This window comes from Aythya marila (assembly GCF_965140915.1).
Source record: "Aythya marila genome assembly, chromosome: 1".
Lineage (NCBI taxonomy): Eukaryota > Metazoa > Chordata > Aves > Anseriformes > Anatidae > Aythya > Aythya marila.
This window is the reverse complement of record NC_139042.1, coordinates 78,374,245-78,390,330: the sequence shown is the minus strand read 5'-3', so window position 1 is coordinate 78,390,330 and position 16,086 is coordinate 78,374,245. Positions and strand designations below refer to the sequence as shown.

General features: G+C 40.7%; 1 protein-coding gene across 3 annotated transcripts; it reads right to left on the bottom strand.

Annotated features, from left to right (window-relative positions):
• Positions 1-159: 159 nt before the first annotated feature.
• TCEANC (transcription elongation factor A N-terminal and central domain containing) lies at positions 160-15,497 on the bottom strand. 3 transcript variants are annotated; one of them, XM_082784566.1, is made up of 3 exons: positions 15,218-15,497; positions 11,714-11,820; positions 160-3,487 (listed from the first exon to the last, which is right to left on the bottom strand). In XM_082784566.1, the coding sequence occupies exon 3, from the start codon at positions 3,477-3,479 to the stop codon at positions 2,397-2,399; it is 1,083 nt and encodes a 360-aa protein (XP_082640692.1). In that variant the 5' UTR covers positions 3,480-3,487; positions 11,714-11,820; positions 15,218-15,497; the 3' UTR covers positions 160-2,396. The 3 variants fall into 3 exon arrangements, with proteins under 3 accessions (XP_082640692.1, XP_082640693.1, XP_082640694.1); XM_082784567.1 differs by lacking the exon at positions 15,218-15,497 and adding an exon at positions 14,896-15,000; XM_082784568.1 differs by lacking the exon at positions 15,218-15,497 and adding an exon at positions 13,416-13,435.
• Positions 15,498-16,086: the final 589 nt, after the last annotated feature.

The following is a 16,086-nucleotide window of genomic DNA, read 5'->3' as shown; positions in this document are numbered from 1 at the left end:
AATGTTGAGGGCCTGTCCTAATGCTTTAATATTTGTTCAATCCCACCAAAACACATTTTCACATAATAAAATCTAGGTAATGCCACAGTTAATCACACTGCTGAAGGTTAACTATTAACACTTTATTTCACAAAATGGATTTTTTTTTTAATCAATTAATTCTAAGTAGCTCTTTTAACATCAGGTTGCACACCATTTTCGTCATATACAAATAAAAGCCCATTTTCTCTTTTCATTTTTTAATTCACCAACAACGTTTTTCTCACCTCATGCCCCTACCTCCTTTCTCTGACAGGTCACTAGGCTGGAAAGCTCCACCAAAGTGCTGATAAGGCTCAGCCACCTTACGGATAGATGTGCACAGGAACTGCCCCTAGCTCCTCTGGCAAGTCACTCGGTAGGTTTCTCTGCTCAGCTGCTGAGTTTAGCCTTGAACTGCAAAATGCCTGCTGTGCTTTTGTAAAAGATAACTCCCTTACAGCCAACTATGCAGTTTTAATGTGTTTATACAACAGGGTGAACTGAAACAATTTCCTTTGTGCCTCAACCATGACATTGGCAATTTATCGACCCATTTCACCTCCTAGACCATACCCCAACAAGGAAACTCATTATGAAGTTTCCTACCAGTTATACTGCTCTGCTGCAAGACCCTCATTTCTCAGACAGTGCAGACATTCTTCACTGTGTTTTCTTAGCCCACATCTTGACACATTCATGTGCTCAGAAAATTAGGATTCACTGCAAGACCCATTTCCTCTAACGTGTAAACATTTAAGTCAAAAATAATGAAATACATGAAGTTGGGACACACGGTATAAACAGTCTTCCACAGATCCATACACAGCTGTGAAATATACCTGGACTTGGGTGGTTCTCTTAAGTTCAGAAAATAAGCTTTCTTATTAAACTTTTTATCTCAACCCACGAATTTTCTAACTTTTGCTCTTCTGATTTTCTTCCCCCATCCCACTGGTGGAAGGTGAGTGAGTGGCTATGTAGTACTTAGCTGCCTGCCAGGGTTAAACCACAACCCGTGTGCAGTCTTACATTGAAAATCTGAGCTTCAAATGGATAGACTGGCAATTTTTTTTTTTTTTTATTTTTAATTTTTCTCCCAGTAGATATAGAAAGATAAGGGGGAAGTTCATTTTTGCTTCCATTTGCTAACTGCCTTCTTTTACACTCCATTTTTCATTACTTTTTTTCCTTTTGGACATTACTCCTCAAAACAACTTAATAAGCTCACACTCACTTGCAAAAAGTGACTTAATTAAGGAGCTGAATCCATGCTGAACTTTTTGCATTGCATACAAGTATGCGAAATGCAGCTTTGGAAACAGTCTGTTTACTGTAAACTAAATTTACGTTCTGCAAAAGAATTCCAGCTAAAGATAATGAAAACTCCAAGTACACAGTACCCTGGGGAAAGAACAACTGCAGTACTTGGAATATTTTTAATGGGCTTACCAATGAACAGTCCAGTCTTAGCTGCAGAGTTACCATTTGTAATAGATTTTTTAAACACACCAAAATACATACTTAAAAAAAAAAAACAAGAACAAAACCAAAAAAAAACCACATTTGTTCAGAGCATCTTCAAAAATAACTTAGCAATTTTTTAAAAACATTTTTTGCAATTTGTAATTGCAACTACAAAGTGTCAACATGAAATCTTAAATTACGCGGTTTCAAGAGACACCTTCTCTTATAAACATCTCTCAAGTACTTCTTGAAGAGGGACATGTGGAGGTTTTACTCGGGTGGGCAGCCGAGTTCCACCACGGAAGCTCTTTCACTCTCCCTCCTCAAAGAGGAAGAGGGAGAAAATATGACGCAAGGAGCTCAAGGTTTGAGATAAGGACAGGGATCAACAATTATTGTAACAGGCAAAACAGACTCAGAGTAGGGAGATAGTAGTAAGATTTATTGCCAATTAGTAACAATCCAGAGAAGTGAGAAACAAAGGAAAGAAACCAAAAACAGCTTCCCCCTATTCGCCCTCTCCCACCTCCTTTCCCCAAGCAGTGCAGGGGAACAGAGGAATGGGGGTTATGGAGCCCACTTCTTATCCGCTGCTCCTTCTCGGTCACTCCTGTCCCCTGTGCTGTGGGGTCCCTCCCATGGGATGCAGTCCTTGGTGAACTGATCCTGCGGGGACTGCCCACAGGCAGCAGCTCTCCAAGCACTGCTCCCACACAGCTCCGTCCCACGGGGTCCATCCATCCCCCAGGAGCAAACTGCTCCAGCACGGGTCCCCCACGGGTGGGCGGCACCTCCCCACAGACCCCCTGCTCCTGCGTGGGCTCCTCTCCGCGGGCTGCAGCTCCAGCCCGGGGCCTGCTCCACAAACTCGGCTGCCCACCTGAGTAAAACCACCACAGGACAGGACAGCCTTACAAACAAACCCATCTGCTGTGATACCATTGTTCTCCACATTCGTTACAAATAACGTAAGTCAACATTTGTTCATCTGGATTTGTGTTTCGCACCCAACCTGGAAGAAACAGAGTTCCTCTGGCAATCATAGTGACAGTACAGTCAAATTTCTCACAGCGCCTACACTTTATTTTGTTTGTCTGAGTGCCATTAATAACTTGTGGAAGCTGATGTTCCTGCACAGATGACTCTGTGTACAGGGCCCTGAGCTGTTTCAGTTCATCACTGGCCATTTCCATCACTGTCATCTCAGCAAAAGCCTTTGGACTCAAAGTCCCTGAAAAAAGGTTACATTTTAAGTGGCTATTTTTAGGGTTCTTCAGGTTAGAGACTTTACTTCTGATGCAATTTTTATACTTCTTGTCATTCTTAGAATGAAGAGCAAAAACATGTTCTTCGATTTCTTTAGATAGCTCTAGCCATTTATCAGTTTCTTCTTTGTCTTTGGCAGAATCACTCATAGCTTTGTAAAGAAGATCTGCACATTTACACCTCAGAGCTCTCATTTGATCCTGCTGCAAGCTTGCTTCATTAACAGGAGGTTTAGAATCTTTGCTATCAATACATTGTTCCTCAAAAGGGGGGAGCTGTTCCAAGCTGCCTTCTGAGTCATTGCATACCACATTTTTAACAGTTTGTGACGGGACCAAAACTTGAGAAGGGGCAGCACCTAATACTTCCTGCTGACTTGGCCCTTCAGACAGCAACTGTTCTCTGGGAGTCACACCGAGATGTTCAGTTTCCTCTTTTACATTCCCAGAAACTGGCTTCTTAACTTGCACTGACTGAACACAGTTATTCTTGTAAAGTGCTTTCCACTTTGACAATAGCTGCTTTGCTTTCTTCTTCAACTCTACTGAAGGGCAGCTCTTGAGTACTCTGTATACAGCCTTGGTAACTTCTGTCCCCTGAAGATATTCAACAGTCATATCAACATCTCCAAGCTCTTTAAGATGATCCTCAATATCTTGGAAATTGTTCCCAGAGAGTAGCTTCTCGATACAATGGGCTCTGTGTACAATAATTCTCTGGTCAGACATTTTTAAATCTGAAAGCCAAAAAAAATATATATTTAATCACATTTACTACAGTTATGACATTTATTAAATCATTTTCTCTATATTCTCACAAGTGCGTTTTTTTTTTCCTGTATGTTATTTGACACTATTTTATCTGCATAATATCACTGTTTGCCAACTTTCCCTTGAAATGGTGTACAGTGGAGTTTGCAGAGCAAATGCAGAGCACAGAGGAAGCTGGGTCCTGGGCAAGTGCACGCAGGCATGCAAGTCTAACACATGCAAGGAAAACACTGGCAGAAAGAAGAGACCAGGGACTTCTGATGAGGCAGAGTTAGTAGTTTTAAAAGTAGGGCATGACGATAATTTTTAAGGAATAACCAAAGTGTTTTGCCAAAAATCACACCAAGACACTGACAGAATAATAAGACATTTGTCAAACTACACACACCAGGAGATTGGCAACTGGTGCAAAGAGACAGGTAACTACACGACCACCCTGCCATTTGAGATTACAGGTGGATTTTGCAGCGTTTCATGCATTAGCAGACTCGTACCAGTGGCCTACCAAGGATCAGTGAGTTCTGAAACTTTGTATTTTTCAGTAAAGGCACCAGATGAACACTTGTTGATGTTTAAAATGTTACCAAATATTTCCCCTCCCAAGTCTTTATAGGCAATGTATCTCACCCTCTTTACAAACAAAATAATAAAAATAGGACTAGGGTTTTCACAGTATTGGTGTCAACAAATTGTGTTTACTGAAAATGCTGATTTTGGAGAATGTTTGTTTTTCCATCACACAAATTCAAAACCTATGAAAAATTAGGTCTATTAAAAATCACGTCTGAGGCCTTCTGCTGTAGCAGCTATTTGAACAACATCATGTCCTCACACTGCTGAACACATTCTGTACTAGCCTCCTGATAATCTCCAAGGGCAGACTTGTAAGTAAACACTGCACTAATTTAATCTGAAAGTTGCAGTGACCTGAAAGTTTACCCCAAACCAAGGGAGATGATTGCTGCCATCCTTCCAGAATTCATATGCAAAATAATCCTTCTCAGAAAAAACATGATGTATGTCTTAACATTTGGGAACCTGCATATAAACATCTTTTTCTACTTTTCACTGTTTCCAAGCATCCGACTACAAACTCAGCACAAGCTGCAATGGTACAGAGTATCAGGAAAAGGGGAGTCCAGAAAATCCACAGTGTTTTTTGTTCTATTTATTTTAAATCAGTTATCCCTGTGACCATACCTTAATTTGGCAAGATTTTTTCACCAATCATTACACTAAGTACTGAGATGTTTGGCTATCATTTAGTTTTTAATACAACAAACATATTTCCATCTGGTTCCTCATAGTTCTTCTTTAGTTAAAATCAACCAAACAGGTGTTGGCATTAGAAGACTAATTTGGAGTAGGAAGCCACGTGGAGCAAAGCTATGTTACTTCAAAAGAGTAAAATTAACCAGCTAACGCGGGAATGGTATCTGACTAAAAAATACTGAGCTAAGTAACTTGTTCAAGCACCTGCTGAAGATGTCACTTTTCAGGCCTCCTGAGGAACTTCAAAGACCACCATAACTCCGCATGAGGAATTTCTTAACAAACAGTAAGGAGCTGAACACATTATACTGGGAGCTACCAAGCTATGGTTTGTGGCTACTCTGCAGCACGGTTAAGCAAGTGAGACTGACGTAACTCAGTGGATCTTAAGCCCCAAACCACATTCTGTTCCTCCGTGACCCACGAGCCTCAGCAATAACTCAACCTTTCACTTGTTATGCAAGCGATCATGTGTTATCTTTCTTCCAAAAGCTTCTCGTTACAGCTGCTAGCAGAGAGGCAAATCAGCCTAGTAAACTTTTAACAGGTCCTCGTTGTTGCCCTTTCCCTTGCTAGCTCTGTCATCACGTTACAGTTTGACAATCAAGGCCGGGCAGCTCAAAAACAGCGACACCTACAAGCCAGTGGCTGAAGCTGAATACATCCTGATTCTGCTCTACAAAACGCCACTTGCAGTTAGAGACTGATAGGAGGCCAGCTACACACGTGCACATTCAAAGGAGCCCATAAGCAGATGTCTTGCACCATCACTGTTTCCATGATGAAATCTCCTGAGAATGAGGGAAGAGGAGGGAAAAGAGAGACGGGTAGATAATTTGCACGCCCTGCTGCTTTCAATGACTACTGGGCTAGCTGACTTGTTCTGTGTGTGCCAGAAATACGTTCAAGCTTTAGGCAGGGCCTTGGAGCTCCACAAAAAAAATAAAAGGAGAGAGAGACGGAGAGCATAAACCTTCATTGTGTTTCTGTAAGCACAAACTACAGACCAACCTGACCTCCACGGTGAGTGCTCTCTGCTAGTACTTACCCTGTCTTTAAACAGCTCGTTCTTGCCTGACATTTTGAAGTCCCATGAGACCTCAATAACAGCTATAACAGAAACTGATTTGCTAAAGTAGTTTCAGAAACAGGATACATTATTCAAATACACTAGCTGAACTCTATGCATTGCCATACTGAAAAGCACATAGACTTGCATCCTGTCTCATCTGACCAGCCACGTAGAACTTGTGAGAGTGGAAGAGTTGTTTTTTTGCAGGGTAGCCACCATTTCAGCAGGACAGCTCCCTCCTGTCTCCCAAACACTAAGCAGCTGACGTTATTAGTCAATGATCTGCTGGCATATACTGTTTTTCATCCGACCTAGGGCAGAGGCAGGTACACTTGCATACTCAGTCAGTGTGATTGCCCTGTGCCTTAGATTCAGCTCTGCTCCTTCTAACGTGCCTTAAATGTAATTTTCTTCAGTGTTTGTACCTATTAATATACATAGTGTATTGTGCTACACATAGCATAAAGTACACTTACCCAAATGCAAGATGGCTCATGAAATCTCTACATCTAGTATTTGGTACGCAGGTTAGTAAAAGCCATGCCTTTTATTTTGGTTTATCTTCAGTCTTACTCCACCGGCACGTATTTACAGTGAGGAAGAGCCACATGGATAGGAGCCTGTTATATAAAGCTGTGGTGCTGCAGAGCTCCCCTACCTCCCACTTACTGTATCAACAGCTTCAAACATGCAAAATTACTACGCACAAAGTGCTCTGGTGATAATTTGGCCACACATACTCTTTTACCCTGTGACAAAGGTGTGGTATTTTATCTTTCACTGAGAAGTATGCTTCATAAAAGTTCCTTCTCTAATAGTGCAGGTGAGGATCTGTATATAGCAAATGCCATGTGAGGTCAGTATCAGCTGCTTTTTGGTAGTAGTCCTTGCTCATGTTCATGCACCTGACCCTCAGCAGCCCAGCAGGGTGGCGAGGTGAAGACATGCCCACTTCTGCGGCTAATTGCACACAGGTAAACTGTAAGGCTGAAAAAGCTTCCTTCAGCTCTACGGCCACTGGCAGTCACTTTCAGAAGGGGTGACTGCCACAAAGCCTCTGAGGGCAGCTGGAGCCCACACAGCGGCACGTGCAGCGAGAGCTCAGCTTGCTGCCACACATCACACTGAATTACCTGACACTTAGCTATGGACACACACAGCTATTCAGAAGGAGCTGACGTACGCTAATTCATTACCCCACAGTATGATGTATTTTTTTCTAGTAGGCAGATCTAAGAGAACCAGGTACGTTTGTTTTGTTTTTTAACCCTGTAATAGATATACAAAAGGTTGCTTTGATTTAGATTAAATGTGGTATACACAGTCTATGTTAAAACTTTTTCTGTGCATGCACACTACAGCAGTAATTAAATTCGTAGAAATTTTAAGATCTTTGTAGTCATGTGTGTACTTTTTGAAGTTTATGCGACATTAAATTCAAGTAAGCAGCAGTTAAACAAACTGAAAATATAATATGGGCATGAAAATATGAAAAATGATTAAAAACTAATTTGGGAAATTCAACTACTTAATAGACTACTCACATTTATGTCAAAACAATCAGTTCTGAGGAAATGCTTTCCTCAACACATATGAAAAATAGCAGAGAACTAAATGACTCCCCTATTCAGCAAAGCTACATAAAAGAAAGAATAAGTCATCAAAATATGTGACAAGAAGAGAATTGAAATCTGTAATTAACAACTCCGATGGAGTGGAATATTCATTGGCAACTGACAGAAACCCAAGCAACAGCCAGCAGGGAAATCACTAAGTAAACAATAAATATGTCTTTATTAATGAAAAATGGTAAGGCTTCTAGGGGGTAAGCATTCTTTGAATGTCACTGGCTTTGCTGAGTACAGCTGTTTTGCAAAGGACTTTAAAATACTTTAGGATGAAAAGTGATACATACTTATAAAACACTACCTTATCTACTCAATCATAAATTTTAGTTTTGTTTCCAAATTAAAAGACAGTGTAGTGAGAAAAAAATGTTTATTTGTTGCTCCAAATCAAGCAGCAACTGGATTTTAATCCATTTTAATCACTAAGACTGACAGCGAGCATTATTTTTACACGATCAGAAATTAAACAGATTACTGATCTATGATCTTACAAAGAACATATAAAGGTTGTTTGTTTTACAGCTTCAGGCTGTTGAAGGATGAGGTAGGACTCTTTCTGAACTCCGTGAACCCTGCATAGCATTTCACATTAATACACGATGTCTAGGACCTCTTCCACTTACAGAATCAAAGTACAACAAGATTCCCTCAGACAACTGTAGTAAACTTACTTTTCACGTTCTTACAGGGATAAACAAAGAATTACTGGTGCGGGGGTAATACCAGAGTGAATTTTGTAGCACAAATTCACTGTGAACCAAAGGAGAACAAGCCTGACCTCCTTCTTATCACACTCCTGTTCCTGATGTTGAACACTGATGTTTCTGCTGTGTAACAGGGTTTTGATGCTTTGTAGCAAGACAGCAAACAGATGACAGCAGACAGGCTGCTGCCTGCTGTCAAGGGATTGGTATTTTCAATGTCAGATACACAAAAGCATTGTTTGAAAGAAAAGTTATTTAAAAAAAAAAAAAAAAAAGGAATTAACGTTTAAAACAACTCTAGTTCATCTACAAATATTCATCATTCTCCCTAGTTCGCAGATGACAAAATTGAAGCTTATACAGTGAAATGTCCTGCCCAAGCTGGTTCAGCAGGTCAGGTGCTGAACAAAGAGCACTGTCATAGCCCTTTCACCCACTGCTCTGCTCCACTGATAACCCCACAGTTCGTAGTTTTCAACATCTGAGGAAAGAAAGGGCAGAATAAAGAGGAAGTTGGAGAAAGCCTCAACACCTTTTGAAAAGAGAGCAAGTGTTTCACAGAAAGTGAGCTGCAGTTTTAAATGGGAAAATATTTTACCACTTGAGGGAGCTGTAGTATAGCAAACCCATGCAGTCTTGTGAAAACGTGCATAATGAGGAAATCCAGACTGTAAGGAAAAAGGGAAAACTATTTCCTTATGACCTTCAGGAAACCTCACATTTTTAGGGTACCTATTTGCCTAAATTTGGAAAACAAAGAGTATGTCCAAAGGTGCCAGGACACGGAAAGGACAGAAAAGGTGCATCCCTCATCTAGTCTGCCCTGCACACTGCTCCTTCATTCAACATTTTTAAAATTTAGAATTAGGCCACTTCCCTACCTGATTTAATGCTATTTGGCAAATGCTGCTCAACAAACATTGGTAAAATTAACTGAATCACATAGTCAGTGTTCTGCTGTCTTCCTAGTACCAAGAGGTAAGAAATCCAAGGAAAAGGTGAGCAGACAGCAATGTTCTTTTCCTGGTGTCACAAAATTCATCATGATTTTTTGGTACTGCAGAGGTGCAAGAACAGAAGTCTGAATGCTAACATTGCAATCTTGTGCTGTACAAAATAAACATCCCCATCTCTCTGACAACTACACAAGGTATTTCCATCCTGCCTAACTTTAGCAAAGCAGGAGAACATCTGTTTGAATTTCAAGTGTCTACTGAACAAGGTAGAGACTGGCTCGTGTTTACAATTAGACTCTGTAATACCGTGCTGATGAGGTACTTGCCAAATCCTTAGGACCTCTCACACTGACTGCATGGCATGAGTCACTTGTGTACACAGGAACAAATGACAGTGATCAATAAAGACCTTTTAAGTCAGTTTGCTTCCAAGGAGGAAAAAAAAACCTACAGACTACCTCAGGTTTGAAATGCGTCACCTACTTCACCTTGGTTTACCAGCAGGAGTTGGCTGCACTAAGACAAACCCCAAAGGCATCCACGTAAGTGTAGATGAACACCCTGGAAGGGCAGAGCAGGCTGAGCACCAGTCCTCTTCTCCCTTACCCCAACCCGAAGCGTAGATGATTCTTTGCCGGAGGAATTCTATGCAATTGCAAGAAAATTGGGATCACAGCCAAGACAAAGATCAGAAGCAGCCAAGTACTCCTAACAGTGCAACTAATTTTCTGCAAAATGACACGGTCAATGTTAGAGCAGAGACGGTGCACTGCACCTGGTCCTGGTACCATATTTTTTGCCTTGGGCAACCTAAATTCCCTATAAACAATGACAATGATCAAATGCTATTTTAAACTTGGAGCCTAAGAGGAATCCAGAGAAATCTCAGAGCCAACCCCCAGACCCCAAAACATTCCTTCATCTCATCTACAGCAGGAAAGCAGATATCAAAGATGTCACCAATAAATCATTTTCCGGGGCTTTTATTTCATCTTGGCAAAAATCAGCGCTCTTCCTGCCTCTCAGCAGGACTGCCTCCCACCCCAAAGACTATAAAGAACTATACAGAAATCCATCTCCAATGCAAAGCCACATGAATAAAGCAGACTTAATCCAATAATAATTGAAATAATACAGCAGTGCTATTGCCAGATGTCCATGACAATCCAATAAATGACAGTTCACTGACTAAGACAGCCACCTTTTGGTCACTGGTCTAGTAGAAGTGGAGTACATGAGCTCAGAAACACTGCAAAATCATTCCCCCAAAATCTCTGCTGCACTTGCACATGGAGTAGAACCACAGTGAGGAAAAAAGGGAAGAGAAAATTAACTGAAAATACTATGTAAAACATGTTTTCAATACATTTTCCAGGACAACAGCTAGTATAAGAGCATGTGAATAATAAAAAGTAGTCTGACAGAGCAGTAGTCTTGTTCTGCATCGTCTACACCAGTGACTGAGCAACAGTACTCTTAACTGGTCTGGAGCTATAACCTGTGTCTACCCTCTATTTTGCCCACTGGACCCATTCTCTCAGGCTTTCCTCCAAGAGAGGGAGATTACAGGGAGAAAGGGCAGAGCACACTGCATTCATGTGATGATGCAGCCTCTTAAAAGGTAATTTTTTGATCCCTATCTGGAGTTGTTTCTCCTAGAACCCCTCAATTTTAACTAAAAAATAATTTTATTTCCTTAAAATAATAATAAAAGAAAAATCAATAGACTGCTTAATGAAGTTACCAAGCCTCAGGGACAAGAGACTCATCAGCACATTTTTCTGATATAATGAAACAAACACGCATGGATTTAATGAGAAAAGAAAAGCTGCAGCCCTCAAACTGCTTAGCCACTAGCTTTGATCAACTTCAGTATCTATATATATAAGCTGGAGCTCAGAAAAAGACTTAGAATACTACGGCTACACCGGATGAATAATAACAATTACTCTTCTCACAGGCAAGAACTAGCTGGAATTTAATTCATGAATTTAACAGCTACAGCTCTTTTGTGTTCTGGGAGTTCCAGCTGATGCTGCCACGGAAGCACACACCCTAATCGAGATGCTGCTGTGCTAAATGTTACAGGTAACTAATTATTCCACTGATCCAAAAATCTTAATTTCTGTTAATACAGTTGTTCCTTTTAATAGAATATTCCTAAGGAGTTAAAAAATGTCAGAATTCGGTATCAAGTGGAGGTAGCAGCTGATCTTCACAATAGGACAGCTATGCAGGTTCAGAATGTATTCTGAAGCATTATGAGTCACTAGGGAAACAACAGAATGTTTGTATACCTCAGAGAGATTTGTCATTAATTACTTCAATTGAAATTACAAGCAAACAACATGAGCTTCCTTTTGCTTTAAGATTGGCACCACTTCACATAAAGAGACACGTGGTTTCTCTCATCTACAGTCACATGATTTTTCAGACTTAACTAATTTTATTATAAATTACACTCTCCGGTTTGGATACAAGGTCACGCCAATTTTCCAGGTGTTGTCTGTTTTTTCCAAGTCTCTATGATAAAGCTGTACCAAAACTGGCAGAGGAATACCTTTTTCTTGGCCCTTTTCCACCTCTTGCCTGTACGAGGTCCTTGCTGCGTTCACTGGTGCGCTTATTCTCTCCCCTGCTGGCGCTTCCAGCAGCTCAGAAGTCAGTCTGTGGACAAATGGGATATATTTTCAAGACATGACTATTATTTTGGCCACAAGTGACAGGTATATATAGGAAAAGAAAAATGGTGAATGAAATTGAAGCAGACGATTCAAACGTGAATCAATACTACCTAGGGACACAGATTATGACATATGTGTTTTGTGTTAATTAACCTTCAAAAAGTCTAAGCCCTTTGCTTTAAAAGGGTTATACTTTTTTTTTTTTTTTTTTTTTTACAATTCATACAATAATAAATTAACAGAGTCTCTTACAACCTACACAGTATAGTTTATCATCTTTTCATGCAAAAAAAAAAAAAAAAAAAAAGCACAGGATTGTTACAAGTACATTTGGCATCTTCACAACGCAACTCCATTCTAAAGAACAAAGTTTACCATGGGACACGAAGAAAATGCCTATACCTTGCTGATAACATCACCTGCGTTAGTACCCAGCCAAACCTTCACTGTGTGGAAGTATTTACTTGCGCTTCGTGAAATGATTATTTCATTTCCTAACATTGTTTTTTCCAATATTAACAGACTTCAAAATAAAAAGAATTTATCATTACTATAATATTTGTAAGACAATATGAAGAATGATATTTTGCCATTTTTCCACAGCAAGAGGATGCTGTAAGCATTTTTTCATCACTTAAGAAACGTACCAGAAAATACCAACATAATTGAAGCAGCTTAGTGACATAGTTTATTAACTCTCTAATTTAATTAAACACCGTTAGTCTCCTAAACTATTCATCTGGATGGATGCAAGCAATCACATCCAAATTCTAATCACTTTGGACAGCAAACCAGCAGAACAATTCCAGCAAGGCTGCAACATCTTCCAAAAGTAAGCTGTTTTCTTCAAAACGCATTGACTATATTGGCTGATTGTACATATAGGTAATGCTAACAGTTCCAGTTCATGAAGCTCTCTCCCTCTTGCTATCTTTGGGATTGTATCAGACATCTGGACTACTCCCTCCATTTCATGCCTGTGCAGAAGACACATTCATAATGCTGTCCTCCAAACATTAGGAAATCATAATTCAAAATCTCTAACACACTAAGGTGGGCCTATCCCATATTTATTTATTTGTTCATTTTGAGTCTGTAATCTCTAGTGGTCACATCTTTCCTTCATAGCAAGGATGGCTAGTTTATGTGTTTGTTTTTTACAGAAAGATAACACTGCCACATACAACATGGCTCCACAAATCACTACTTGACAAAATTAAAGTTTTGAGCATTCTGTAGAACTCCTAAAGACTGACCGTGCTTTCCCTGTTCACATCTAATGATGACAGTAACATTAACTCTCATGATCCTGCCCAATAGCAGAGCTTTGCTTCACCATTTTCTAACTTCCTTGTGAATTTCTTGTCCTCTTGCTTTGGTAGAATCAGTTGTGATTTTTTAAAACCTTCCAGTGAAGTGAAGAATTGGTTGTGAGCTGCAGATTTAGAGCTGGCACACCTCATCTGACATTCTTGTTCATCTACTTCTTTTTCAGTCTCCACAAATACTGTTATTATTCTCTTGCAGACCCACAGATTTTAAACCTGCACAGCCTCAGTCTAAGCAAAGCTTCCCCACCTTTTCGTAAGCTTCTGCACTGGCAGAGGTGTCCAACAAGACACACTGGCTTGCAGACAGGAGCCTAAATCAACAAGTAAAAAATATACTTACCACAAAACCTATCTATGCAAAGTACATTTGATTTGTTCATTTAATACTTTAGAAACAAAATATGAATAATGTTTGGAAAGAACAAGCAATTCTTTCTCTAGAATATGCATTTCCTTGCCAAAAAAGCTTTAAGATTATTCTTAATCACAGAGCTAGCAACGACTTCAATTCCAGCACAGTACAAGCAAAAGTAAATGTTCAGTCTGCATTGTCTTTTTATGGCAAAATGTACCGACAAAGTAGTATAAGAACAGGACACGTAAGCAATAAAAATCTGTTTTATGCACTTTTGCGAATGACTGCTTTTTCTGATCATTTATCAGATAAACACAGACTTTGTACTGGCTCTAACATTCAGTTTCTTGTTAAGTCTCAGCTTGATAATATTTCCGTTTCTTATTCAGCTGTTAAGGACACAATTCCATTAGATACCGCTTTATCATTCTTTTACAGGTTTTCCACTCAGAAATGATATAACCTTTTCCCTTTAAAAACAAAACAAAAAAAATTTACTACTTTTCTACATCCAAAGGAACATGTTCCTGATTGATTTAAAGAAAAAAAAAATGTTATTAACAAAGAGTATTTGTAAAATATTATTAGCACCCACTAAAATTCCTTCTGCTGAACTATGTGATAAAGCCTAAACATTTGAGAGTCTTGATCTGGACACTTGACATGTACTGACTGAAATAAGATATGAAATACCCTTGAAATGAAATGGATTTTTAGGTATTTTATTATTAAAAACAAGACTACATTGAGAAGGGTGAATTCTCTAATTCCTTTCTCAATTTGTGCTGACATTTGACTCATCTCTAGTCAACCACTGCATGGAGACAAATACCTAAAAAATGGCACCCACAACACTACCATTAGTGATATCCATCCTGCGATTTCTACGTTAAGAATTATAGGTGTGTATGATATAAATCAGTAGGGGGCCTACAACAGCTGAGAGAAGCAGGCCAGCCTTACGCATTTATATGAAACCAGCTGAGACATTCGCCTGTTGCAGAAGGCAGCAGCAGGTGACAGCTTATTCAAGGAGGTTTGGAGTCGCTCTAGGGATGCCAGCAGCCAGCTACCATCACTGTAACCTGGCCACCACACACCAGCATAAGCCACGAGACGGAAATCTGAATGCCAACTTTTCTGCAAGTGCTCCCATAAAACGGGTGGCCCACTTCAACTGTGATCATGCTCCCAAACACCACACAGGGGTACACTAACTACGTTTTTTGGGTTTTATCCCAATTCAAACACCACCCCTCACGCCTGCTCCTCACGCCCACCTCGCTTTAGGCTGCACACGGCTGCGTTGCTCAGTCCCCATCCTTCACCCTCTCCCCTTTGGCCTCTAGAGCCCTTAATACCGCCACCTCACCGAACACAGTGCCCCAAAGGACACCAGCACTAAGGAACAGAGCAGCCCCAGGACGAAGGAGCCGCTTTGTGTCCCCCGGGGGTGGTGGCAGCGGCGAGGTACGCGGCTGCCCCATCCCGCCCGCTCTGCGGCGCCATTTCAGGGCACTGCGGGACCCCCCGCCGCCTGCTCCCACTGGGTCTCACCCCTTCCCCCGACCTCACCCCCAGCCCCAGGAGCCGGGGAAGCATCTCCCCGGTGCTGCCGCGGAAGGCGAAGGCTGCTCCGGTGGAACAAAAAGAGCCCTCGGCCCCTACCCCGGCACCACCGCCGGCGCCATTACCTCCGCGCCGCTCCGCAACATGGCGGAGCCCTCCCGCTTCCTGCGCCGCGCCTCCGCCATCTTAGCGAGCGGGCGGCCGGGGGGTGAGCTCCTGTGCCGGCCCCCGAGAGAAAAGGAGATTAAAAAAAAAAAGGGGTTATAAATCTTACTGCACGCGGTGACGGGTACCTGCGTTGCATATACCAGATTAAGCAGTAAACGTGTTTTAAATAAACACCGCAGCGCTTTCATATGCATTCTACACTGAGCGTTTAAAATGTGTTTGTGAAAGGTTAATAGTTCTGGTCGGCTCTGCAGCAAATGTACGGGTGCGTGGTGGGGGTCATTCTCAATTACAGCAGAAAACCTGCGATTTTTAAGTAAATGCTTTTGGTTTTATTCACTGATGTTTATTTACTATGTTGCCCTCTGCTGTCAGTAAAGGTTCCTGCCTCAAATTATCAAATACGATCAGCATAAATGCCCTTGTAGGGCAGGCACACCCCTTTTCCCCATTTTCACATAACGAACATCACCACTACTTATAACAATAAATAAATAAATAAATAAATAATAATAATAAAAATATATATATATAAAGTCTGTATAGACTGTAAAACAAACAAACAAACAAACAAAAAAAAAAAACAACGTATAAGCAATTTATTATATTATTGGAATGAGACAGGGATCAGTATTCTCATGCTATCAAACTGTTAATCGGTGGTGCTGCAGCAGTTGCATTATACACTGTTAAGTGAAGAATCCTGAATGATTGCTAATTTCCTTTAATACTTAACTCACAATATATTTGTGTCAAGCTAATGAATTTGGAAGTGATTGAGTATAGGGTACAATGGCCAGCCCTGTTCCACATCATGTATTATGGA

Bases quoted from the DNA above. Each gene is read 5' to 3' on its own strand.
- TCEANC (XM_082784566.1), bottom strand. From the start codon at position 3,479: ATGTCTGACCAGAGAATTATTGTACACAGAGCCCATTGTATCGAGAAG.